The sequence below is a fragment of the Manis pentadactyla genome, chromosome 11 (genome assembly GCF_030020395.1).
Source record: "Manis pentadactyla isolate mManPen7 chromosome 11, mManPen7.hap1, whole genome shotgun sequence".
NCBI lineage: Eukaryota > Metazoa > Chordata > Mammalia > Pholidota > Manidae > Manis > Manis pentadactyla.
In genome coordinates this window covers 91354849-91380477 of record NC_080029.1, presented here as the reverse complement: position 1 = coordinate 91380477, position 25629 = coordinate 91354849, and the positions used below count along the sequence as shown (strand labels likewise).

The following is a 25629-nucleotide window of genomic DNA, read 5'->3' as shown; positions in this document are numbered from 1 at the left end:
GCCTGGGTGAGGGCGGGGAGGAAGCGGCTCAGTCCATGGAGGCTGTTTCTGACCTGTCACTGTGCCAGGCGCTGTGTTAGCTCCTGTCGGTACAATGGTGAGCCAGACAGACGAGGGGCCTGCTCTCCAGATGCCCCTAACATCTCGGTAACGCACAGTCACCTGAGAGGACTTGAGCTACTGCTAAGGGCTATGAGTAGGCTAACAAGGGGAGGGGGCATCACACTGGAGAGGCTCCTTTGTCGGGTGCTCACCAAGGAGGGGCCGTTTGACACACAGAGATCTTGGGAGAGGGCCTTCCATGCAACCCTGAGCTGGGAATGGCCTTGACATATTGGAGTGGCTGTACAAAGGCCAGTGTCATTAGACCCTTATATGCCCATTATTTCAACAAGCATTTGTTGAGCACCTCAATGATATGGTAGAGATTATGCCCCCACCTAGGGAGCAGGAATGAACAGGAGAGACAAAAGGCCCTGTGCAGGGTCCTGCAGCTCACATTCTACTGGGGGAGACGGGGAATAAATCATAAAAACAGTAAACAAGTATATTTCAAATTATGGTAGAGGGACATAAGAGTTATGGGAAAGAGCACAAATTTTTTTTCTAATTGTTCTGCCGCTATAAGAATGCTGCAGTGGAGGTCATGCAGAAATCTTTTTCATGTGTCTAGTGCTCTTCCTAAGGATAAATTTCAAGCAGTGGAATTACTGACTTTTAAGGGCTTTTGACACAAAGTATCAGTTGCTTTTCAGTGAGGTTATAACAACTTAGTCTCCTACCAACACATACAAGGGTATTTGTGTCATTACACCCTCACCTAGGTTGAGTGTTAAGGTTTTAAGGTGTAAATATACTGTCTTTAATTGGTATTACTTTGATAATGAAACTGAACACTGAATTTGTTTTTTATCTGTGAATGAAAGTACCACTAAGCAAATTAATCATGTGAGCGAGCCGTTAACACAGTTCCTCCTAGTTCTGGCTCTTGCTCTGTGTGGGCCCCAGAATTGAGTGATTTACCCAGGTCACCATTCAGGAGGCACCTTTTACTTCAGACTGATTCACATTAGCAGCATCCTTTAAGCATAATTATTTGTTACAGTTCTGTGAGGCAGGGTTTCTAGTTAGGAAACTCTTAGCTGCTATTACAGAATGAAACTCTAAGAAATACCTGCTCTTTTTTTTTTTTCCATTTTTTTAATTAAAGTATCATTGATATACAATCTTATGAAGGCTTCACGTGAGCAACATTGTGGTTACAACCTTCACCCATATTATCAAGTCCCTCCACACACCCTATTGCAGTCACTGTCCATCACCTGCTCTTCTTTAAACAACTTCATACTTTAGGTTTTTCACCAAAACCCTAGTTATTCCAAAATTAGGGGTGTGGGCTGTGCTTTTATATAAATGAAATGTCAGGAAGCAATTTGGCCACTCATTTGCAATGAAGGTCTGACTTACACAACTTACACACCTCACGTGCCTTATTGCCCCGCTGCAGACTCACTGCTTAAGTACAGCACCCACACGCCCTTTCACCCCTGCCTAAGCCCCTTTCCCACATCCCCAGGCCTGGAGCTGGAGGGCCCCATTCTGCCCCAGGCCTGGGAAGCTGCTGTGAAGGGCCATATTGCAGAGAGCCCCCCGAGGCAGAACTCAGCGCTGAACCTCTCCCCCAGAGGGAGTTGCCAGAGGTCTTGCCTGGCTGGTCTGTTTTACTGGTGCGTGTGGCCTTCTGTGGCTGACTTGGCAAACAAGCCATCGCTGTTAACACTGATTCTATGGAGAGTGCCTGTCAACTTTCAAACCAACTTGAACCTAACCCCTTTGTGAGTTGGGAACTGTGTTCTTCCAAGCCCCAGCTCCTCTCCCGGTGTCTCCCTTTCCTCTGTTTCCCCTGGGCCTCCTCGCATAGCCTCATCCAGGCCACAGGGCGTGGAGTTAAGCTGAACAGGGAGGAGTGTGATCTGGGCTTGAATTCTAGCTTCGCTACTCAGTGCCTTTACACTTGAAATCCCAGAGTGGCTGAAAAACCTAAAGTTCATATTCATACATGTATATAAAATCCCTACATTTTATATACACTCTGTAAGTGCTGGAGTTTCACAAAATGTGAGATTCCCTCACTGTAGCTTTTACCAGTGTTCTTCAAATTGTGTGGAATTTCATAAGAATTTGTAAACTTTACCATTTCTGCTCCTAAGAGTATTTACTAGTTTATTAGGTGTCTGAAAAAGTTTCAAAAATTAAAAAAATTTCCTCTCCCCAGTTTTTCTCCAGGGAAAATGGGGAGGGCTGGCCCCTTGTTAGGGCAGCCCAAGAGCCATGCAAGAGGACAGTTTGGAGAGCTCTTTTCCCTCACTTTGAGGGAAGTATGACATCTTCGTGCCTCATGCCCAGTGGCACACTGCATGAGGGCCCTGAGCTGCCCTCATGTTCCTCATCTCTGGGCCAACTACCAGCTCGAACCCAAGTTTAAACAAATCTGGAATAGCACAAGACCTGGAGTCCGACTGCCTGCATTCTATTTCCACTGAAGCACCTACTATGTGACCTTGGGCAAGTTGCCTAGCCTTGTTGATGCCACCGTTTTCCCACCTATAAAATGGGGATAATGTTAGTATCCATCTCAGTGTTATGGGGATTAAATTTAACACTTCTGCATGTAGAGGGCTTTGTGCTGTACTAGTAAAGTAGTAACCACCTGATAAATGCTGAGTGCTATTATCTGATTTTTTTTCACACTTACTTTAAATTTAGGGGATATTTAATGATATATCTGTTCTGGTGCTCTACAGCTTCACAGAAATGTAGATACTTTGGATGACTTTAATACTAGTAATGAAATCAACTAAACGTTTAGAATAGAGCCTAAGATTACTAAGCAATTTCCATTTTATTTGCATAGTAAATACAGGTCTAAAGGCTGAATTCCTGTCCAGATGGCAAAATTGTGTTGCACAGTTAATAGTTCAATTATATTCTTCCATCCCTGGAAATAAAATCACAGATTCTGGGCTTAAACTTAATCAGTCAAGACATTTTAGAAACAAAGAAATAGTTTGATCCAAATAGATATTAGCTGCAGGAGTGGGAGGCTAAGAGAGCTGGGCAGGCTTCTGCCCTTGCATCTTCCTGTCCTAAGCACCTCACACACACAATCTTTTCCACTGCTGCTGCCCACCTGGTACCTATTCACAGCCACTGACAAGTGTTCTCTGAAGGTTGTGTGGTAATGGTGACATGTACTCTTTTCTTCCTATTCCCCTTGGCTGCAAAAGAAGGAGGGAGTAGTCTTGCCCACCCCCCAGGCCCCAACGCCCACCCCCCCTGTCCCCGCCTCACTCCATATGTGCTTCATGGAGAGGGAAGCTTGGTGGAAAGGGGCTCTGAGGGGCTTCCCCTGCTTGCAGTCCTGGTGGGGCTATATCAGGGCTCGGCTGATCCCCACAGAAAGCAGACCTCCCCCGTCGCTCTACCTCTGGCTCCCCGCCCCACCCCAGGCATGACAATGAGCCGGTCCTGTGCCTGTATCACATCAGTTAGTCTTCTCAGACCCCCGAATCAGAACCCTCCGTGACATTTGCTAGGGCCATGTGTATAGTTGTGTGGGTTAAAGTACATGAGGGCAAAGGGGCATGTGGGGGGGAAATCCTAGAGTCCTTGCTAATCTGTGAAGCTGGTGCAGGGCTGTATCTGCCTGGAGAAAGGGGCATCTTTTTCCTATTTGCACAAAGGGCTAGCATTGGCCCTGGTGATATCTGAGCCTCCCTCCTTCTCTTCTACACCTCCAGCCCCCTCCAGTAGCCACCTCTGTTGCTGCTAAATTCTTTGGAGATCATTTTCCATGGCCATGACCTCCAGGAGCCTGAGGGAACTATAAAATGCACAAGGGAGATTGTGCCAGCCTCAGTGATAGCCAGTGAGGAGGAAAGAGGCAGTTCTTTGTTTCACTCACTGACTGAGTGCCCTCTGTGGGCAGGCACAGTACTGGGTGCTGGGGATATGCATCTTGCCAGAGACATGGCCCTGCCCACGGGGGCCCACAGACAGAAGGGCAGTACCCACAGTGAACACCATGATTGCGGTAGGCCCAGGGTGCCCAGGGCCCACGGGGAGGTGTGCCCAACACACTGGAGGGACTGGGACACTTCGCAAAAGGAGGTGGCCTACTCAGTTCTTCCGGGATGCGTAGGAGCCAGCTGGGTACACTTCTGCTTGGTGTTATCTGTTGTACCAATGGACACGAACAAGAATTGCTGTGCTGCGTATAAATCAAGTATAAAAATCAAATGAGTATTCATATTTGAACTGACTGTTTATAGTTCATAATGCATGAGCAAAACCGAAAGCTTCTGTGATGACTGCCCTTGTAATGTTCACCATGTAACTTATTCACTATGTAAGAATTTGTTCTCCATGTAAGAACTTGTTCGTTATGCATCAGAAGATTGGAGACTGACGAAAATTAGGCTTGGGGTGGATTAATGATTGTACATTGAGTATTGACCCCCCTATACAGAAATTTATTGTGGTTAACAACTATTTGATCAATAAATATGAGAGATGCCCTCACACACAAAATATATATATATATATATATATATATATATATATATATACACACACTTCCAATTGTAAAATAAATAAGTAACCAGGATGTAATATATAGCATAAGGAATATAGTCAAAATTGTAACAACTTGGTATGGTGATAGCTGGTACCTAGAATTATCATGTATATAAATGTTGAATCACTGTGTTGTACACCTGAAACTAATGTAATACTGTGTGTCGACTACCCTTCAATAAAAAATAATTATCTAAAAAAAAAAAAAAAGAATTGCTGTGCTGAACAAAGGTACACTCTCAGAAAGCCCAAGAAGTCTGCAAGGTTTCTGATCTCTTCTACTAGGCTTCTTACACTGGCAAGAAAATAGGTCTGTAGATTTTAAGCTTTGGAAATTTCATTTTTAGCAAAAGAGTAAAATGCCAATCATTCTTTTCTCCTTGGGGGTTATATTTCTAGGTTTGTAAATGACTATGTTAAAAATTAGTAGCCCAGGAAGCTTTCTGGCCTCTTGCTTTGTAACAACATGCTAAGTTTCTTTTCTCTTCCAGATACTTACTGGAGCAAGACTTCCCAGGCATGAGGATTGGTCCAGAGCCCACCACCGATTCCTTCATCGCTGTGATGTATGGGGAGACCGAGGGCAGCACCCCAGGGAACGCATTAGTAGTGGACCCCAAAAAGCCATTTCGAAAGCTTAGTCGCTTTGGAAATGCTTTCCTGAATCGGTAAGGACCAGCAAACCATCTTTCATCAGGCTGTTTAAACATCTTATTTGAATTATTGCCCATTACACATGTAAAGGTCCAAAAACAGATGAACAGAACATGTCTAATCTAGAAGAGAGAAATTATAGAGAATATGCTTATTGTATTCAAATATTTGAAAGATTATCCTAAGAAATGACCATTTATACCTATTCTACTGGCTTCAGAGGGCAGAGCTAAGGCCCAGGATTGGGCATTATAAAGCCACATGGTATTAGGAACAAATTTATGATAATTCAAGATACACAGAAATGGATCAAGCTGCCTTGTGAGGTAGTGAGCTCCCCATCACTGGCAATGTTAAGTGGCAGCTGAATTGCCACCTCTCAGGCATGATGTGCTAGGGCCTCCTGCACAAAGAGCTTAGCGTAGAAGACCCTTAGAGTTCACCCGACAACAGATTTCATCTCTTGATTATTCCAGGACAGGTCACCTCACCTCCCTGGCTATCCTCTAGGTTTTTCCCTTTCATGCTTTGAGCTGCTTTCTTATTTATTAGAGCATGGCAGGGGAAATAGACTGAAAGTAACACAAAAATTTCATTTTGTTGCATAGTCATTATTTTATAATGTGAAGTTGTAAGCTAGCTGAGGTTCTGTTTTAATTGGAGTTGTGCTTTATTTGCACTACCCCATAATATTTCACCGGAGTTTGTGATAAAACAGAATGGCGCAGGAGCAGGACATGCATGAGCTAAAAGGCACTCCTGGATGCAGCTGTGCCCTTTCCCACTGATGTGCTCTTACCTCCCTCTCCTACTTCTTTGCCACTCCCAACCTTGTTGTTTTTTTTAACCCTTTTCTCTGCCTTCTTTCCTGTCTCTCCCCTCACCCACTCTATTCGCCTCTTTCATAAGTCTACTGCTTTACACTGGTTGGTTTGGGGGAGTGGGCTGTGGAGAATGCAGAGCCAGGAGGGGTCATCCAAACCCCTGTAGAAGTGGGACTGGAGCTGACAGACAAGAGGCTTAACTGTACCTCTCCTTCTCAGATGTTTACAAAAATGGGAACAGATCCCCCAGCTAACTGCAGTCTTCCCGGAGGCTGAGGCGCCTCACTGCACAACTCTAGAGGGAGCCATTCACAAGGACTGTGGAACAAATAACATGCCTGGGTGCTGTGCGGTGGCTCTGCCAGGGGCAGCCCAGGCAACCTGCCTAGGTGCCTTCTGGGAAACCCTGAACTCTCTAAGGATCTGTACCCTAAGGGCTTTTCATCCTCCCATCTCAAGTCAAAGACAGCATCAGTGGTAGCAAGGGAATTGGCAGTAGGATAACTAAAAGTGTGCCTATGATGTAGATGGATTCACTGAGCAATTCCATCTTGTTGCTGACTGTGACTTGCAGAATACTGTCCAGATGATTTTTTTCTACCTTCAGAGGAATTTCCTCCTCAACTCCAGAGAAGCTTGGTTGGCACCAGAGCCTCTCCTTGTGGGAGAAGTAGGGGTTAAGCCCATGTGGGAGGACACCAGGGGGCCTCTGGGGACAGAGTGGGCCACAGGTGAAGGGAAGTGGGACAAGAAGAGCCCCTGTCAGGGCCTCCCAAGGAGCCCTCGTCACCAAGTAGGCAACAGCCAGGCTTTCTGTCCAAGACTGGCCCTGGAAGCTTCCAGATACCCTGGAAAGCGCAGGGCCCACGGTCCTTCTCCGCTACAGCTACAGGCTGCCCGGAAACCTATAGTTTCATTACCACTGCCCTTAGTTTTACTCTATTTGCTTGACAAAAGCTTAAAAATGAAATAATCTGCCCCTTTTTTCAAATTCCCATTTTGTGAAGTCCATATTCGCAAGGGAAAACCCAGAAGAGTGGCTATTGGTTTGTTTTATTTTGACAGATGATCTACTTTCCTAACACATTTATTTTTTTTTCAAGTCCCAAACATACACAGCAGACAAATGTGGAAAAGAAGCACTTGGGAGAGATTTTGAATGGCAGGGTTCATTAGCTCAGAATTTAAAACCTGCTGAAAATAATCCAGTGTTGATTGAATTATGAGCACATAGAAAAGTAATAGCAAATAATTACATAACATTTACTGTGTATCAGATATTGTTCTAAACTTTATTTGTATATGAGTCCAGCTCCTCACAAAAACTGTGACATTAATGTACTATTATCCCCAATCTAGGGAGGGGGAATTGGTACACAGAGGTTAATTTATCTTCCTCAGGGACATTCAGCTGATAAGTGGCAATGCTGAGATTGGAACCCAGGCCACCTGACCCAGAGTCCTGCTAGTGACCTCTGCAATGAGCTGCCCAATGGTATGAGGTCTACACTAAGAATCCTTGCCTGTTGCCCTGTATCTAAATGTTAAGGCTGTTCTTAGTGTAGCCCACCAATAATGATGATGAAGATGATGATTATATCCCAAATTATAGATTCATAATTTCATGCACCCTATCTTTTCAGGGTTAATAAGACAGATAACACTAAGGCCATTTTAAAGATGAGAAAACTGAGAGCATAGAAGTAAAATGACTTGTCCAAGAGGAGGCAGAGACAAGACTAGAAAGCAGGTTTCCTCTTCCCTTCTGTCTACCATCCTGCACCTCAGGGAACCCCACAAGAGGAGTTTCTGTCCTAGCCACCCTGGCAGTCATGCGTATGTGAGGTTCACTAGTAAGGGATGTGCCTCATGTAAATTAATAGTGTACTTACAGGGAAACAGCCTGATTAAGTCGTATCCTCAACAGTGGTGCTGTTTCACCCAGCGCTTATGTAAGAAAGAGTCAGTATAGGGTGTTCAAATGTATGTACATAATAATAGGATCCTTGTGGGAACATCAGCGGGGTTAGTTCTGACCACAGGCAAGATGCTTTTTACATAGCTTAGCATACTTTCTGGATACAGTACTTTATAGGAAAGAGAACAGGTTGTCTGCTGTGGAGAACCTTCTCCCCCTGCCCCACTGAGCAACCACCAGTCACCCCGGGGATCTGTCTCGTTACCCAGGCCTTCTTGTTACAGGGCATTGGCTTGGGCACCGCCCCAAGTTTAGTACTTTGCAGGGTGGTACCAGGTGATGCCTGGAGGGGGACGTGAGCCTTGAAGCATTAAGCAAACCAGTAGAGCATGTCTCCATCTCCAAAGCTGGCTTCTGAGTAACAGGTACACTTCTATAGTGCACTTGTGAGAAATGAAGGCAAATACTCAAAGGCAGCTTCAAATTATAGAAATTTCCAAGGAAGGAGTTGAGTCTAAGACAGAGAGAGTTGTCCAGAAACAACTTTAATGCAGCATCTGAAACTCCACCGTTCTGCTTGGCTGCCAAGAGGAAGTCCATGGCGGCCCTATCTTAGAGTTGCTCCCTGGGAATGTGGTTAATTTGGTTCCAAACTATGTTATCAGGGGGTCCTTTCCCCTTCGCAGAGGGAGAGCTGACACACCCAACAGCTCCCTGAGGCCTGAGCCCTGGGCACACCAATGTACTCTGGGCAGTTCGAGAAGTGTCAGGAGCTGGCGTCTGACATTTTCTCCAGCCATCTGGATGTGTATTGGAGGTTATATTTCTCCCTCAACCTACTTTTCTAAAAATGGTAGTCTTTTTTAAAATGCATTTAGCTACAGACATTGTTTTTAGTTTAAGATCCAGTATAAGTTTAAACTGTAGTCTTCCACGGACCAAGTTCTTAATCTCATTTACTTCTTCATTGCCTTGTTTTTTTTTTTTTTGAAAAATAACTTTAATCACTGGCTCTAGGGATTGAAAGCTTGAAACCTTCTTTCAAGCTGAAGGAATCTGAACCTCCATGGCTCCTGCCGTTTTAGCCACTCCTGATGATGGTGATGGTGATGATTAAAGACTCCACCCTGTCTTCTGTTTGTATAATGATTTAACAACAATAGAATACATATGTGTATTTTGGGACTTACACTCTGTGTGTTACCTTTATGTTTTTAATTAAATGAGGCTTCATTAAATAGATTTCTTTTAGACTATGACTATTACATAGTCACTTAGTACCATTGGGAATTTTTAAAAAACTGACAGTGCAAATGGATAGCATAAGTCTAGACACAGCCTGGCTCTACCAGCTAATTTAGCTGCAGAGATTAAGGAAACTAGGCTCTTAACAAGAATCACTCTTGATTCACCAGCAAAATTGTTTTGTTTTGCTCCTTTTATCTGAAGAATTAATGGGGGCTTTTTTTGGGGGGGTTGATTGGCTGGTTATTTTTGTGGTGTGCTTGTCCATAAGAAATTCCCTGAACCTCTTCCCACTACTCTAACCTTGGGATTTGTGGTGGCTCCCAGGTCATTAACGATTGGTCTTTATTGACAACTGTCTGTATGCTCCTGGTCCTGACGTTCCAGGAAACCAGCTTTACTCCTTTGGTTCGGGCAGACTTTCCCAACATGGGTGCCTCGCTCCCATGGCAGTCAGGAGAGAGGCCTGGTTTAGAAAAGTGAGAACATGTGATTGCCAATACTCATCCATCTTTTACTTGTAAAAGTGATAATTCCGTAAGATTCAGTCTAAGGGGTAACTGTAGGCTTTTTACAGTATGGGCGGAAATTAAATTTTTCCTGGGCAGTTGAAGGTTAGATCAGCCATTTGTGATAGGACCACATAACAATAATAATTATAGGTTAGTTGTCAAAGTCTTTTTTGTACATCATATACTATCTACTGTGCCAATTTAGGAAGTCATGTATTTCTCTGGTCTTACTTTTATCAATGAAGTGGGCTGGGGTTGAAGGAGGTGCTTTGAAACAGCTCCATATTCTCTCCATTTTAAGCTTAGGTTGTATTTGAACCTAAGGACAACATGGGAGTCCTCAGGCTGGTAGAATTACTCAGAGACCTCCACGAATGAGGTACCAGGGTGAGTGAGCAAGGAAGATGGCCAGAGTATCTTCTGTCCTGGTTGTCTCTTTACCTCTGCCAGTAGGTTAAGAGAGTTGCACACAGGAGCCTCTTTGGTGGGGAGTTCCAGGGCTCTGGCTCATCACTCCTTTGTTTTAGGATGTTACCCTCTGTATGATAAAGGTCCACAGTAGTGGTTCAAATGCATGAGATGATAGCAGCAGCCTAGTAGTTGAGAACTGCCCTTTAGCATCCCTGCTCTGTCATTTATCAGCCATGTGACCTGGCAAGTTATGGTCCGAGACTCCTTCTTGGTGAAATGGTGGTACACAGCTCCTACCTATGGGGTTGTGGTGAGGCTTGAGTTAATGTATTCCGAAGGTGCTTCGTCCAGGGACACACATAGTGTGTGTGCCACATTATTATTCCCGTAACTACTAGATAGCTTGGCAGTGTTTGGAGTCAAAAGCAGCACTAAATTACTGCCCAGTTCTTTTAAAATGTTAGGCATTGAATTAGAATGTTAGCATTTAGAGGCAATTTAAACAACTCTAATCCTCTCACCTCCTTGTTCTGCAGTGCAGCAGGACTCACGGCCACTTGCCCGGGCCCTTGCAGCCCAGACCTTTCCTTTCCCATTACCACCTGCTTTCTGCTACCCCTGAGGCTTATTTGGTTGTGGAAGTGACAGGGAATGGGGGTCTAGTGTAGGGTTTCATCTTCCTTATATGGGAAAGCAAAATGTGTCAGGTCAGCCCTGGTTGAGGAGACACTTCATAAAAGCTCTGGAGGCTCCCAGGCTCAACCAGCACATATGTGCATATTTTATCTGAAATGTAGAAGGCAAGGCATGGGTACACTTGATGTTCATCACTCCAGGAAGGAGTAGGAAATCCATTGTGGGACAGCAAATCTGTGCTTAAAAGTATTTCAGCAGATGCACTTTAGCAGGGATGGCCTGACCCAAGGTTGACTGTGAACCAATAAATAACCTTGCCTTTCAACTTCCATTCTTAGAGCATGAAAGAAAGACAGGATTGCTGTAACAACATTGCATTGCGTTTTTTTCTGATCCCAGTATAACTTTTTAAGAAAACGTGTGGCTCTAACCCCTAAAGTATGAGCCACAGCCCCACACGGTGGTCTGAAAGTGGACTTGTGCTGTGCTCCCTTTCCCAGCCCCCAGCCCCCACCCAGACTGCTTTCTTTTGTGCAGTGGAGCCCAGCTTTGCACACACAACCCCACCCACGCCCTCTCAGGGTGTCCCTGGGTAGCTCCCTCCTCCCTCCCCCTCCTCTTTGCCTCCACAATCCCCCACCTGGCCCGGGCCTGCTCCCTTGTTGATGGTGGGGGTAACATCACCACATCTGACTGCATCTTGTTCTTGGTTCACACATTTTGCTTCTACTGGTATGTCAGGGGGCATGGGACTTGCTGAAACTTTGTCACTTTGCACAGAGGGAAGGGAGAGTTTATAAATGTTGAATTCCTCTGTTAACTTCACACTAGAATCCAGGGGATTAGTGTTTTGGAAAAATTGATATTGAGTGTGAGCTTGTGGAGTTTTAGAAGAAGCTCAGCCTCTCCCAGGAATACTCCGTGTGAAATAGCTCACATATGTGCTGTCTTTTCCACGTTGCCAAATGCCTCAGACCATCTGACAAGAAGGACGATGCTGTGGTGAGACACCGAGCGCCCCTGACAGGGAAAGTGGCCCGCCACACGTGCTCAGAGCTCTGTTCTTACCCAGCTGTACAGAGTCAAATGTTCTGCTTTTTCCTCTGTGAGCTTACAAAGAATACTTATTGATCCGGGCTGCTTTGTTCTCACAGATCTGCTCTCTGAGCGTGGGCCAAGGCGGAGGGCGCAGGAAGGAAAGGAGAATTTCAGAAAGGAGGGGCCTCTCTTAAATTAACTTGACCCTTTATTTTGAACATTTTGAGACTTTTAACTTTATGGGTTAGGTTCTACTCCACTGACTTCAGAAATATTAGATTCTGCTCTCCAGCCAGCCCTGCATTAGCCGAGTGACCCCAAGATGTCATAATTGCTTCGTGTTTTAACTTCTACAGCTGCCAAATGACCAGAGTATCTTTTCCTACCTCCTCCTGGGCTGACTTGAAACTATTGAAAAGAATGTATTAGAAACTTGTCCTGAGCCCTTTCAAAGAAAGTTATCTTGAAATGTCAGCAACTGTACCCCTTGCTCAGGGCTTCCCCCTGCCCATGGGGCTGTGCTGTCCACATGTGCACTGGGCAGGCTGGGCAGGCCTCCCTGTCCTGCATTCCCAGCATATTTACAAGCTGAGTAATCCCACCAGTTCCAACTGAATGGAAGAATTGAGCTTTCACTGAGGGTTTTTTAGTTTTCTGCCCACACATATAACAGAAGTTTCCCATTTACAGTACAGGAAAAGGAGAGGCACTCTCCAGTTTGCACCTTAAAACACATACAGTGCCTAACAGAGGTTCACCTCGGGCTCTGTGCCTGGGTGGAAGGAACAAAGCATTACCCTCTGCTACTCTAGAGTTATTCGGTGTTAATGCTAAATAGGACCTTGCTAGTCCCTGTCCAGGTGTCTCCATTACACATGAGGAAACTGAGGCCCAAAGCGGAGAGGTCCTTGTCCTGGGTCCCACAGTAAACTATTGCAAAGGCTGAGCTGAACCTGAATCCTGACTCCTGACCCACAGGCTAAAATTTTTCTCCCACCCCAGTCTGCTTCCATGAGGCTGACTCCAGGGCAGCTGGCTGGAACCACAGCAGGGTCACTGGGATGAGAAAGGAGACAGTATAAGGCAAATGAGGGGCAAGGAGAGAGGCCTGGAGAAGCTCAGCCAGGGCCCTCCTCAATCCCTGCCCCTTTGTCCACTCATAGGGTACCCCTAGGACTCCAAAACACTTGGAGAATTTGGGGTGTTGCCCGCAGGTGCTTGCCCCACCCTTGGCCCGTAGCCACAGCAGACACCAGGCTGGATGCTGAGTCCCTGGGGCATCAGATGGTGAAAATAGGCCCCTGTACCTCCGCTATCAGTAGGGAGTGGGCAGGAGCTGCACAGGGAACTTGGGACACAGTGAGGCAATGAAGGAGGCATGGGATTCCCTGGGAGAAGCCCAGGATGCTTGGCCAAGGAGCAGCACAGAGAAGGGGCAGGTGAGGCTGGCGATGGCCTTCGGGGTCAGGCTAACCTGTGTTTAAGGTTAACTCTGAATGATGCGGAGCAAGTGACTTAGCCTCTCTGAGTTCAGCAGTGATTTCTTCCTCACGAGGTAAATATGAGGAGCAAGTGAGATGATGGCTGTACAACACCTAAGTGTTCAATGGATGTTAGCAAAAATCAAAACTAACAGTAAAAGATCTGGTGACAGGTCACAGCAGGCGTCAGAGCACCTCTCCTACCTGCCCCATGATGCAGCATTTATACCCCTTTGCAGACGGCCAGTAGCCCATAGAGACCACGAACTCGTCCGTTAGAGCACTCTGATGTGCAGCTCCTGATCCCACCTTTGATCCATTTCTTCCAGGTTCATGTGCTCCCAGCTGCCCAATCAGGTCCTGAAGAGCATCAGCATCATCGACAGCCCCGGCATCCTGTCTGGGGAGAAGCAGCGCATCAGCCGAGGTCAGTGCTGTCCCACCCCCCACTTCTGGCTGAAATCTCTTACAGAGGAGTTCTGTCTCTGTGTGTCCCATCCATCCTCCAGGACATCCCCCGCATTCCTGGGCAGCCCCCGGGGCCAGAGATGAAGGGGTCCCGGGAAACAACCAGGAGGCATAGCATCAAAGGTTCTGCCATTTCAACTGAGAACTTTCTGGAGGCGTAGCCATAACCTCTTAATTCCCTTAAACACTGTTGTCTACTACTAGTCCCCACCTCATATAAACCTTCAGAGTTTAAGAGGAGACATCTGCATCTAACCATTCCCTTGGACACATAATTAAGGAGACAGGCTAGTCCCAGCAAGGGAGAGAAGCCCTCCCAGACACTCCTCCTCCGTCTGCGTGGGCACAAGCTCCACCCCTGCACCTTGGCGGCGTCCTTTTAATGAGTGAGCGTTGATTGGTATCTATGGCGCCAGACACAGTGCTGCACACTGAGGATGCAGCAAAAACAGGTACACTTTCTACTGTTCTGGAATGAGGAGATAATGTTCTACTGAGGAAGACAGACATTAACCAAGTTATCACAGAAATAAATGGAAAACAGGGGAAGTGCTCTGCAATGGGGGGCAACGTGTCAGGGTAAGGGGAGGCAAGGCCCCCAGAGGAAGCGCCAGGATCTGGAGGATGAGTAGAATCACCTAAGGGAAGCCTTGGTGTGGGGAAGGAAGGAATGCAAGGCGTTCAGAGGCCATCTGTGGAGAACAGAAAACACAGTGACATCTGGGCTTCTTCAGCCTTCAGAAAACAAGGCAGCGGCAGTAACTTTCCAGACCTGCGCATTGTGGTTAAACAGATGCGCCTGCTGGAGAAAGGAGACGTGAGGGGCAGGTCAGAGGACACAGTTTGCTTATAGAGAGGAAATGCCTGACTGGCACAGCTCTAGGATGGGTTCCTGCAGTCAGAGAGGCAGGTCAAGCTCCCCTCGCCCTGGCCCTCAAAACCAGGGATACTTCTTTGAAGCTTTGCTGGGAGGGAGATGGAGGGGATGAGTGGCTACTGTCACTTCTCACTAATAACGCTTCACGGCCCCTTGAACAGCAGTCAGCAAAACTGCGCTGAGCAGTGACCTGTCTGGGGTCCTGGCCAGGCAGAGAACTTCCCCAGCACTCGTGAAGCAGAAGTACAGTTACACAGGCCATGGGGACATGTGTGGGAGCTGGAAAGCAAGGCCCCACAACAGGGGAAGAAACAAGCTTCCGAGGTCTAAAGCCCTCCTTTCTCATTCATGGTGGTTCCGAAGTGCTGACTATGCGGCCTCCGTGAATTCACGGGGAGCTCGGGACTGCCTTGCTGTGCCTTCACCCTTTCAGCCAGGGCCGTGGGGGCCATTAGACTGCCCTGAGCCCCCGAGAACATTGCACATACAGAAAAAGCTAGGTTCATACTATCTCTCAAATATCTTCGTTGGTTTTATTTTCTATTATAAAAGTAATGTTTGTTGTAAAGACTTCAAACAATGAATAGGGGTGTACAAAAATCTGTCACAAATAACGATTACTCATGTTCACCAGCTCCTGAGAGACTTTTTCTATACATATACAAACATACCATTTTTAACAGAAATGTGATGGCCATGTACATTTTCTACAATTTAGTTTTTCACTGTAACAGTCTATCACAGACACCATTCCATGCCAATATATTCAAATTACTTTATTCCTATTAAAAGTTGCTTAGGTTCATCAAAGGGACATACATATATATTGTGGATATCATGATGGTTAATAATTTTTCACTCTTACAGGTGGCGCTACAGATAAACATCTTGTATCTTATGCCTCTATGCCAATAACTTTTTCTTCCAAGAACCAGTTTAGGACCATTAATTTGGCCTCCTAAAAGTTGCTGTGCAAATGAAGTGTTTTGTCTTCAGTAGAAAATACAGTGAATCCATGTTGCACAGCTTTTTTGAGCTGCTGTGTTACACTGCTTCTACATGTCTGACCCAAGTATGCTAGAGAAATATGTTGTTCTGGTAATAAATCTTTCTTTTTACCTCTAAATTTTAAGACCTCTAGATTTTAGCTACAACCTTATCTATTTCTTTTCATTGGTAGGTCTTTGGCCAATTCTAAGCATCCCTCCTCTTCAGGGTTTTCCTTTGCTTCATAATTGTGTCTTTCAAACTGTAACTCATTTACAATAGTGTAGCTTGGCATAATGCTTTGAAAATCGATTCTCTTTAACACTCTATAGTCATCTGACTCATATCCTGGCTGGACTTACAGTGGCACGTACTTACTCACGTTCTATCCACAGAAATAGCATGTACGGTTCCCGCCGGGCAGCTGGTCCCTGCCTCCCTGACAGAGCAGCTGGTAGGGAAGGGCCGAGAGCTGCAAACAGTGACGGCACCATGCACTGCAGCTGGGGATCCCAAGCTTGAGGACCATACCATGTTTGGTCACAGCTGGTGGTTAGTCACTCAGCTGACAGACTCAACACATTAGCCCCAGAGAATATGTACTGTTTTAAAGCTGCTTCAGCTTAAACTTTTGCAAACAGTGCTACATTCTCACATGTGCTCATATCTGCTTCCACCCTGTCAGCTTGGTCAGTCACAGCACCACCTTTGCCCATCATTTATGTCCATGTTGATGAAGTAGTATGGACAAATTGTGACCCTTTTTAAACATTTGAAACATCCGCCAGTGACTTTATTGGTGGGGTTTGCCTCTCATATGGGTGTTTTGCCTGTGAAAGAGGAAAGGTGGCTGTGTGCCTTCTCTTTGTCCCTTTGTACAGTTGACGGATTAACCCTCAACAAGCGGAGTCTCATCAAGAAGGTCCCTTTTAGCACATTTAAAGAGTCTCCTTGAAGTGCATATTCCTAATAGCAGCATGGGGACAGCCACTGTGTGGAGAGCCCTTGTTGTGTGGCCGCACTGTGCTAATCCTTTAGGATTTGCTGTTGAAGTCACACCTGCATACTGCCATGCCCTAACAGAAGCTCAGCCCCAGCCAAGGAACCCCCTCACCCTCACTCCACTGCCAAAGCAGACCGTGAGAATTCTCTCCCCTGTTGCAGGCGAACGGGTGACCAAGCTTGACATTTGGGGAGTGGATGGAGTAAAAACTTGACAAAGTGCTACTTTGGAGGACAGGCTCAAAGGATGAGGCAGTCACCAAAGGCTGAAGCTGCTGTGTGGACTCAGCCGACCCTGAGCCTGCAGGGCTGTGCAGTCCTGGCTGGGAGCCTGCAGACAGACACAGCAGCCTGTAGGAGGAGCTGGTGAGCGCGTGGTGACTGCTGAGCGTCCCCAGGAAGCGCTGTTGGCTGCACCACACTCAGAGTTCTCCCCATCAGTGTGGGACAAGGCAGGTGGCAGGTGGGGCAGTGGGGCATCAAGCTGCTTTGCTGGGGATCAGACGGCGAAGGAGGATCTAAACTGGGGAGCTGGCCTCACATCATCACTGGCATCACCACCACAGCATTGCCCTGGTGCCCGAGACCTTTGGGGACCTGATGGCCTAGTAAAGGCATATCTCCAGGAAGGAGCCTTGGTGCCCTGGAGGTGAAAGCAGAAATGGGGACCCTGAACCTGGGGCTTAGTCCTGTGCCTCGCCTCACTGTGGCTCCTCCTTCCTTGTTCATTCGTCTCTCTGGTGACATTATATCTCTGGCTCCTTCTTGTGCTGTTGGAGGGCAGGCATGATCACAAGGAGGACATGGCACTCACAGTCTTTTACCCTTTTCCAGGCCAAAGTCATAGGTAGCGAGAAGAGACATGATATTTCTACATGATAGTTCATATTTTGTGGCATTAGGTTTGAAGCAAAGCATGGCAAACCCACTCTTACTAGACTGACCTTTCCAAGTAGAATGTGCCTTAGCACAGTCTTTTTGGCTCAATCGTAAAACTGACCTTAGAAGTCAGGTCACTGGCCCCCTTGTCTCCCCTGCTCTGTGCCCCAGAGCAAAACAAGATGCATAGGCAGTGCTTGTGGGGAGTAAATGTCACCTCCATCGCCTGTTCAGGAGCTCTATAAATAAACCCACAAAGGTAATTGATTTGGGAGCGATTTTTAGTACATTAATCCATATGGAAACCTGTTACCCCTCACATGTCCTTTAGTTTAATTACAGTTAGCAGAAAATCTTTAGGAACAAAAGATTGAGCTTAGTTACTGTAGCTTTCTTGGCTGACATAAAGAATTCCCATCAAGCAGGGATAAGAATGTTCTGATCTATTTATAATAATAATTTTATTCTAATCAAGTGATAGGCACCTAAAAGTCCGTAATTCTTTTCTTGTAGCCAATAAAAGAAGGTTTGGAATCTTAAGATTTTATAAATTATTTTCTTGAGGTGGGTGGGTGAAATCTGAGTTGGTTTTCTGTTTGAGAATCATCCTTTGCCCCTGGTAACAATGTCCAGTTTTTTACTCTGTATGATGAGAAAAGAGAGCACATTTATCCACACATTCCTTATTTTCATTCTCAATCTCTTATAATTCTGTCCCTTGACCTGTTTGCTTCCTAAAATACTATTTATTTCATGTTGAACTGAAACATCTTCTAGGCTTTATTTCTGGACTCAGCATGAACACACAAGTTCTTCCCCACTACTTGGTACAAAGCTCTGGGCTCCAGCTCCAATCCTAATGTCCCTGTCTGGCAAGGAGAACACTGTGAACAATTCTAATGTGGCAACTGGCGTACGTGTTCTTCTATTTAGCATATCAGTTTTTGCAAGGTGCTATTTTAGCAGCAAATAATTATTCCTGTGGTTTCCTGAGAGTATGATGTTTTATGTAGCCTTCAACAGACTGGGCTTTAGAAATACAATATTTGTCTTTTGAAAATTGAAATAACTCTAGAAGAAAAAAATATTGGTCTAAAATTTCCAGCAGATCTACATAGCCCTCCAGGACCAACACCTCAAATGAAAACTTGAGAGAATCTTCTGATGTTTAAGCCCTTCTTTCTATAAGCTCTTTTCATTATAAGTCAATGAATAGAACTGAGAAGACAGTGAAAAATAAAAGGGCAGGAAGTGTCCTTCTAGTAAAAGCAATAATTAGTAGCAGTACTTCAAATAGCATACCAGAAAATAACATTAACTTCAAAATCATTGATTAATTTTTAACATTTACATACAAACATCCTTAGATTCTCCCAATTCTGGCAACATTAAGGAAAGCCCTCAAAAAAAAAAAAAAGGCATCTGACAGGTAAATGTAAACACATGGTGTCAAGGATCTGCAACATAGCTAAGGTGCCCAAACATAATATCACAAGAGAATTGACCAACTTGGTAAATGGTATGGAAATGCAACCTAAATAATAAAGGTGTGCAGGAAAAATAGAGAAGGCAAAAATAAACTGTAATCAAGGAAGTACAAACACACCAAACTTGACACAATTTTTGAACTTGAAAGACAAGAGACCAGATTTGGAAGGCTGCCCAAGATAAGAGAGAGAACATTTAGAGGTGTCCAGGCAAGAATGACTTCTCCGCTCAGGCTTTGGGAATGACAAGGATTATAGAGGAGACACACACATACACAAAGAGGAAGGAGTCTTTTCCCTAAAAAAACAAAACTTGGAGCAAGATGTTAGCCAGTTTCAACAGCAGCAAAGACCCTTCTGAGAAGCACCAGGAGAGCTGAGAACTGAAGAGACGTAGGCGGCCAGCAGCTCCCATTAAGGGTCGGTGATGGCAGGTGGCACCTGTCCTCAAGTGGGCCACACAGCCAAGGCTGTAGGTGCAAGCGCTGAACTTCATGGAGAGTCTCTAAGAGGGGCCTGCTCGTGCCTGCCGAGTGCCCCTGGAATGAGGAGATTCAGGCCCTGCTTGGGTAGTATTATAAATAAGAGTAGAAATAGTAATGAAATAAAGTGGGGTCTGTGAGACAGAGCTACCCCCTCCCTCATTCCAGTCACCATACAATTACGGAAACAGCTCAAGACCATCCCAGCTTTTCGGTGGCACCGCAGGCTGCAGTCTCCTGAGCTCCCTGGATGTGAGGCCCTCATTACAGGTGCGGCTCCCATCTCCGACTCCCCATCCTGTGGTTAGCATGGAGTTGCTTGATTTTTTGTTTTGTTGCTTGAGTGTTTGACTTTGTGACAGTTCATGCGCTCCTAGCTCTTCTGCCTGTCTGCTTTAGCTGCTCCCAGGTCCAGAGCATCCCCAGGCTCCATCAGCATGCCCTTGAACCTGCCCTCTTAGAGCCACAAGTTAAGTGGACAGGGCCCAAGGCAGGGCCTTGAGGCACATCAACAGAGACTGCCCTCCAGGCTGACAGCAATTCATGGATGAACAAATTCTATTGTGATGTTTTGAAGTCCTGTGGGCCAGCTACCAAGTTAGAACTGGGACCATAAAGATGAACAAGGAACTACCCCTGCCCAGGAGTTACTACAGCCTAGTATGGTCATCCGGCCAGTCACTGATGCACCACATTGTCCTGAAAGAAAGGCATCACCTAAGGAGAGAGTTATTATTCGTTCAACAAACACTAAGCAAAAACAATGGACATGGTCACTGCCCTGTGGAATTTACATTCTGATGGGGAGTCAGACAAGAAAAGCAGATAAACAAATGAGTAAAATCACTGTAAATAGTGGTGAATGCCAGGAAGGAAGAGATGAGGCACTGAGCTCAGTGAGAAGATGTGGCGTGCTGTCACACTCTCAGGAGGTGGGGAGGCCTGGCAATGGCTCGGGAGGAGCTGGCCTTCAGGGCAGGGATGGTCAATGAGTTGCAACTTTTGGCTGACCACATTGTCTATTCAGATGTTTCCCACATCATATATAAAATAACAGACATTCAAGTGTCAGATATTCACACATGAATTTCAGTTCCTGTGTACTCATGGTTTTCCTGAGATCTTTCTATAACCTACATTTATCAGTCTGTAAGCCCAGAGTCAAACAGATTGCTTCCTTTGGTTCAGTCAAAGGACTGAAGTCCCTGAAGGCTGTCCTAGTAATGTAGTGAAAGCTTACAGGCAACAGAGTTGACTTCTGGGTTCTAGTTCAGCTCAGCCATTACCAACTGTGCACCCTTGGGACCGTTGTTAAAATGAGGGTGATTATAGCACCTACCACATAATGGTGCTGTCACTGGGTTAATACACAGAAAGCAGAAAATAATGCCCAACCTAGCACACAGTAAGTGCTCAATAAATGTTAGCTGGTATTATTACCTTCATCTTCTCATCTTGTTCTTATTGTTGAAGGTGAAAGAGTTTTCAAAGGCTGGGTTGAATCAACCTTTATATTGGTTTATATTAGTTCCTGGCCTCTTAATGTCTCTGTCTTGCAGAGCACAGGAAATTTTTGTCAAGTTATTTGAAATACGGAGTTTGTTCTTCAGGTACTGAATATGCTATTTTGGGATAAGTGTTTCTACCTTTTTTCCATGTTTCTTGATCATTTTATTGATGATCAGCCTTTAAATTTTGAAATCATATGTCTCTCGGAAGTAGAAAAGAGATAACATTCTAATTGACCATCCAAGTTAAAAAATATTTGATGGAAAAGAATTTTAAAATTTAAAAGAATTTTGGCATTCCTTTATTTTAGAAGTGGTGGTATAAAAATCAATGGGAAATATTAGGGGCATGTTAGAGGCTGTTCATTCAACACACGCTTATACTGATTATCTGCTGGGTGCTAAGCGCTGTCCTAGATGCCAGGATTCAAAAGGAGTGAGTCACGGGCTCTGGCCAGGGTTCTCTCTCAGTTGGGGTGGGTGAACCTGCAAACAAGCCTCTGCCCCTGTGCCTTGCAGACTTCTGATTGCAAGTGCAGTGAGCTGGGGACCCCACCAACCTCCAGTTGGCAGCGGGGCTGGCAGGGAAGGTAGACAGTCCTTGAAGCTGCTCGAAGGCTCTTCTTCCCTTTTCTTTTTTTTGGATTTGCATTCTCTTTCTTTTTAAAATAATTCAGTGAGTTTTGTATATTTATAGAGTTGTGCAACCATCACCACAATCAATTTTAGAATATTTTTATCACCCTAAAAAAAAATCTTACACTCACTAGCAGTCACTACCCACACAGCCACACCTCCCAAGATGCAGGCAACCACTAATCTACTCTCCGCCTCTGTGGATTTACCTGTTCTAGACATTTCAGGTAAATGAAATCATACAATAGGTGGTTTTTGTGTCTGGCTTCTTTCACTTAGATGTTGTAGCAGGTGTCAGCACTACATTCCTTTTTATGGTTGAACAGCATTCCCTCGTATGGCTGTACCACATTTTATTTCGTCATCAGTTGATGGACATTTGGGTCATTTCCACTTCCTTGGCTATTTTGAATAATGCTGCTATGATCATTCATGTATGAGTTTTTGTGAAACGTATGTTTTCGGTTCTCGTGGGTGTACAGCTGGAAGCAGAACTGATGGGTGGTACAGTAGCTCAGTACTTAGTGTTTTGAAGAAATGCCAGTCTGTTTTCCAAAGTGACTGCATTGTTTTGCATTTCCACCAGCAAAGTATGAGGGTTCCAGTTTCTCTACATCCTCATCAACACTGCCATTTAGCTTAGAGTCATCCTATTAGGAATGAAGTGGTACTTTGTTGTGGTCTTGATTTGCGTTTTGCTGATGGCCGGTAATGCTGGGCATCTTTTCATGAGCTTTGCTAGCCACTTATAGATCTTCTTGGGAGAAGCATCCTTTCGAATGTGTAGGCAAACCATTTTTTTATTGGATTATGTATCTTTTTATGGTTGAGTTTTAGCACTTTTTATGTATCCTATGTACTAGCTAAACACACAGTTTGCAAATAGTTTGTCTCGTTTTCTGAGTTGTCTTTTCACTTTCTTTATGTTACCATCTGAAGAATGAAAGTTTTTAATTTTAATGAAGTTGACTTTATTTATTTTGATTTTTGTCCCTTGTGCTTCTGGCCTAACCCAAGCCCATGAAAATTTATTCCTATGTTTTTTCTAAGGGGTGTGTAGTTTTAGCACTTACATTTAAGTCATTGTTCCATTTTAAGTTAATTTTTGTATATGGTGTGAGGTTGGGGTCCCACCTGATTCTTTTGCATTTGTATATCCAGTCATCCCAGTTCAACGATTTATTGAAAAGACAATGCTTTCCCCACTGAACTGTCTTAGCACTCTTTTCAAAAATCAATAGGCCATACATCTTACTACACTGATGGACAGTGACTGCAGTAGGAAAGGGGGGGAGCTCTATAATATGGGTGAATGTAGCAACCACATTATTTTTCTTATGAAATCTTCATAAGAGATAACCTTAATGATACCTTAATTAAAAAAAATCAATAGGCCATAAATGTGAAGGTTTACTTCTGGACTCTCAATTCTTTATTGTTTATCTATCGATCTGACTTTATGAAGAGGCCCTTCTTGACCAGAGTCCCCAGGTCATGGGTGTGTTAATCAGCCAGTGAGGTCAGGGCTTTCTGGGATGAGGTGGGGATAAAGTGAGATGATGCCGTGCAGTGCATGTCTGCGCACCCAAGGGAAGGATGCCCTGACTGTTGCTCTCCTTCCCCAGGAGGCAGAGACAGTGTGTGCGAGAGCAACGGCAATGTCTGAGCTCACCACCATTTGCAGGAGTGCCAGTCGAGTTGCATGGCTGGGATGTGGGTATGTTTCAGGTGGGCACACATGTCAAGAGACTGGGTTTTGTCCTGAGGACTTCGTGGAACACTGAGGAGTTTGAGGTAGAGGAGGACATGGTAGAGAAGTCTGCAGGATAGAACATAGGGCCACGGGCTCAGATCCTGAAGCCATTTGTGTATTTAGAGCTTGAGCTCAGTGACTTGTTTCAGAGCTCTGTTTGAATTTTGCAGCAACACAAAAGTGTCTGGCCCTGGGGGCCCGGGCTGACCACTGATGATTTGGTGGCAGGTCCTGTTTTCTGACCAGCGCAGAAGCCAGGCTGAGGTTGGGTTGTGAGGTCCTGGACATCACTCACTTCTGGGGCCTCTGGTAGGAAATCCTGATGTCTTTTTGTTTCGGGGAAGTTTGCTGACAAACATGTCCATGGCTCCTTTTCCTCCGCTGCCACAGGAAATTCCAGGCCACAAGCGTTTCTGCGTCTGCCTCCAACGTGAGCGCGTCAGCACTGTGACTCAGAATGGCACTGGTCCAGCCTTGGCAGCTATTTTTAGTTTCGTTAATATTTTATATGCACACTTGATCATGAGGAATGACTGCTTCTACCCAAACTCTAAACCTACCTAGACTTCTAAATGAAAAAGAAGAATATTTTGGTGGAGAGGACACTTCTCGTACTTACCGTGTAAAGCAGCTGATGATCATGGAACATTTCATAGACACTGGGATGCAGAGATTAGTCAAAGAAAAGTTTGCTCCTTACTCTTTTGAGTAATAAAATAGGTAATACACAGTGCATTGGTAAGTGTTCCCATGTGTTATTAACTCATTTAATCCTCACAAACTCTCTCTGATGTAAGGACTGTTATCCCACTTTGTAAGAGAAAAGACTGAGGTACAGAGAGGCTAAGTAATCCACCCACAGTCCAATAGCAAGTATGGCAGCTAGTCTCAGAAGATGCCTCCTCCTCCCCCCACTTCCACCACACAAACCAAGGGAAAGAAAAGATGATCACAAACGTGGAAAGCCTACCAAAATGGACTTGAGCTGAGTCCCACATGCCAGTACAGCAGTGTGCATGCTGCCCTCCCAGAGGGCAGGGCAGAGGATGTAAGTGACATGACGCAGAGTGGGTGTCTTTGGGGGATGAGGGGCAGCCCAGCACTGGGCTTGGCTGTGACTAGCCAGCATCCTGCCAGGTGGGGCTTTGAAAGAGAGCAGAGGTCACTTACAGCAGTTACCGGGTGACCGGCTATTGCATTAACCCCATGGGCATCTGACAGGGAGTCCTGGCCTGACACTGCTGGCCTCTGCCTGTGCCTTCCCTCCATCTAGGAGCACCCCCAGAACTTTCTAGACCTCTTTGGAAGTTAGGACTTTTAGGAACCTCTAAAGAAAAGTAAATATATTTTTTTAAAGATTTCTCATTTACATTTTAAATGTTTAATAACCTCACTGCTATACTTGCGACATTCTTGTTATACACTTCCATCCATGTTGTTATGTGTGACAAAGGCCCTCTCTCCAGTTACTGTGCACAATGGGGGACCCCCAGCTGGAGAGTGGGATGGATAGACTGTAAATGCAGGACAGGACTCTGCAGGAGAGGAGCACCGTAGTGTGAGAAACACTGGCCTGAGACGTTTCTCCATTTCTCAGACTCTTCCACTACCAGCTGAGTGGCCTGGGCAAGTTACCCACCTCTGTGAGCCTGGGTTTCCTCTATAAGATGGGAAGAAAAGTACTTTCCCACAGTTAGATCTTATAAGGGTCTTGAGTAATCGGTGTAAATACCCAAGTGCTCCCGAGACACCAGCTATGTGCGCCGGTGCAGGGAGTGGGCACCTCCAGCGGTGGCTGTAGAAACGCGCTGAAAACAGCGACGCTTTCAGGACATCGTTGTTTTCTGTGGAAGCAGAGAGGGAGGCGGTGAGATGCAGGCGAGCTCACTGTGGACCCTGGAGGAGGCTGCCCTGACTGATCTCAAATCCCAGCACCCCCACTGCCCTGTGGGACTCTCAGTTCACGCTTTTATAAAGTGAGGGGATTCTCCCTCCCAGGTTGTTTGAAGGTAAAGTAACCTCACTTATATAAGCCATTTGTCACAGTCATGATGAGTAACTGTGGTGACAGGGGTCCTTGTTCATTTCGTGGAACTGGGGTGATCCCAGAATAGACTGACCAGAACCACAGGGTCAGCTGGGCCAGGCGCTCCAGAGGTTCCCTGGGAGACGACGGCCGAGTCCTGGGGCTCAGAG

The 25629-nt window shown here is 45.5% G+C and overlaps 1 protein-coding gene across 1 annotated transcript in view; it reads left to right on the top strand.

Annotated features, from left to right (window-relative positions):
* The window catches only part of EHD4 (EH domain containing 4), a 76774-nt gene that overhangs the window by 13535 nt on the left and 37610 nt on the right, over positions 1-25629 (top strand). The window contains exons 2-3 of the mRNA XM_036923762.2: positions 5127-5303; positions 13684-13781. Coding sequence (XP_036779657.1) covers positions 5127-5303; positions 13684-13781 — 275 coding nt within the window. The remainder of the gene's footprint in view (positions 1-5126; positions 5304-13683; positions 13782-25629) is intronic.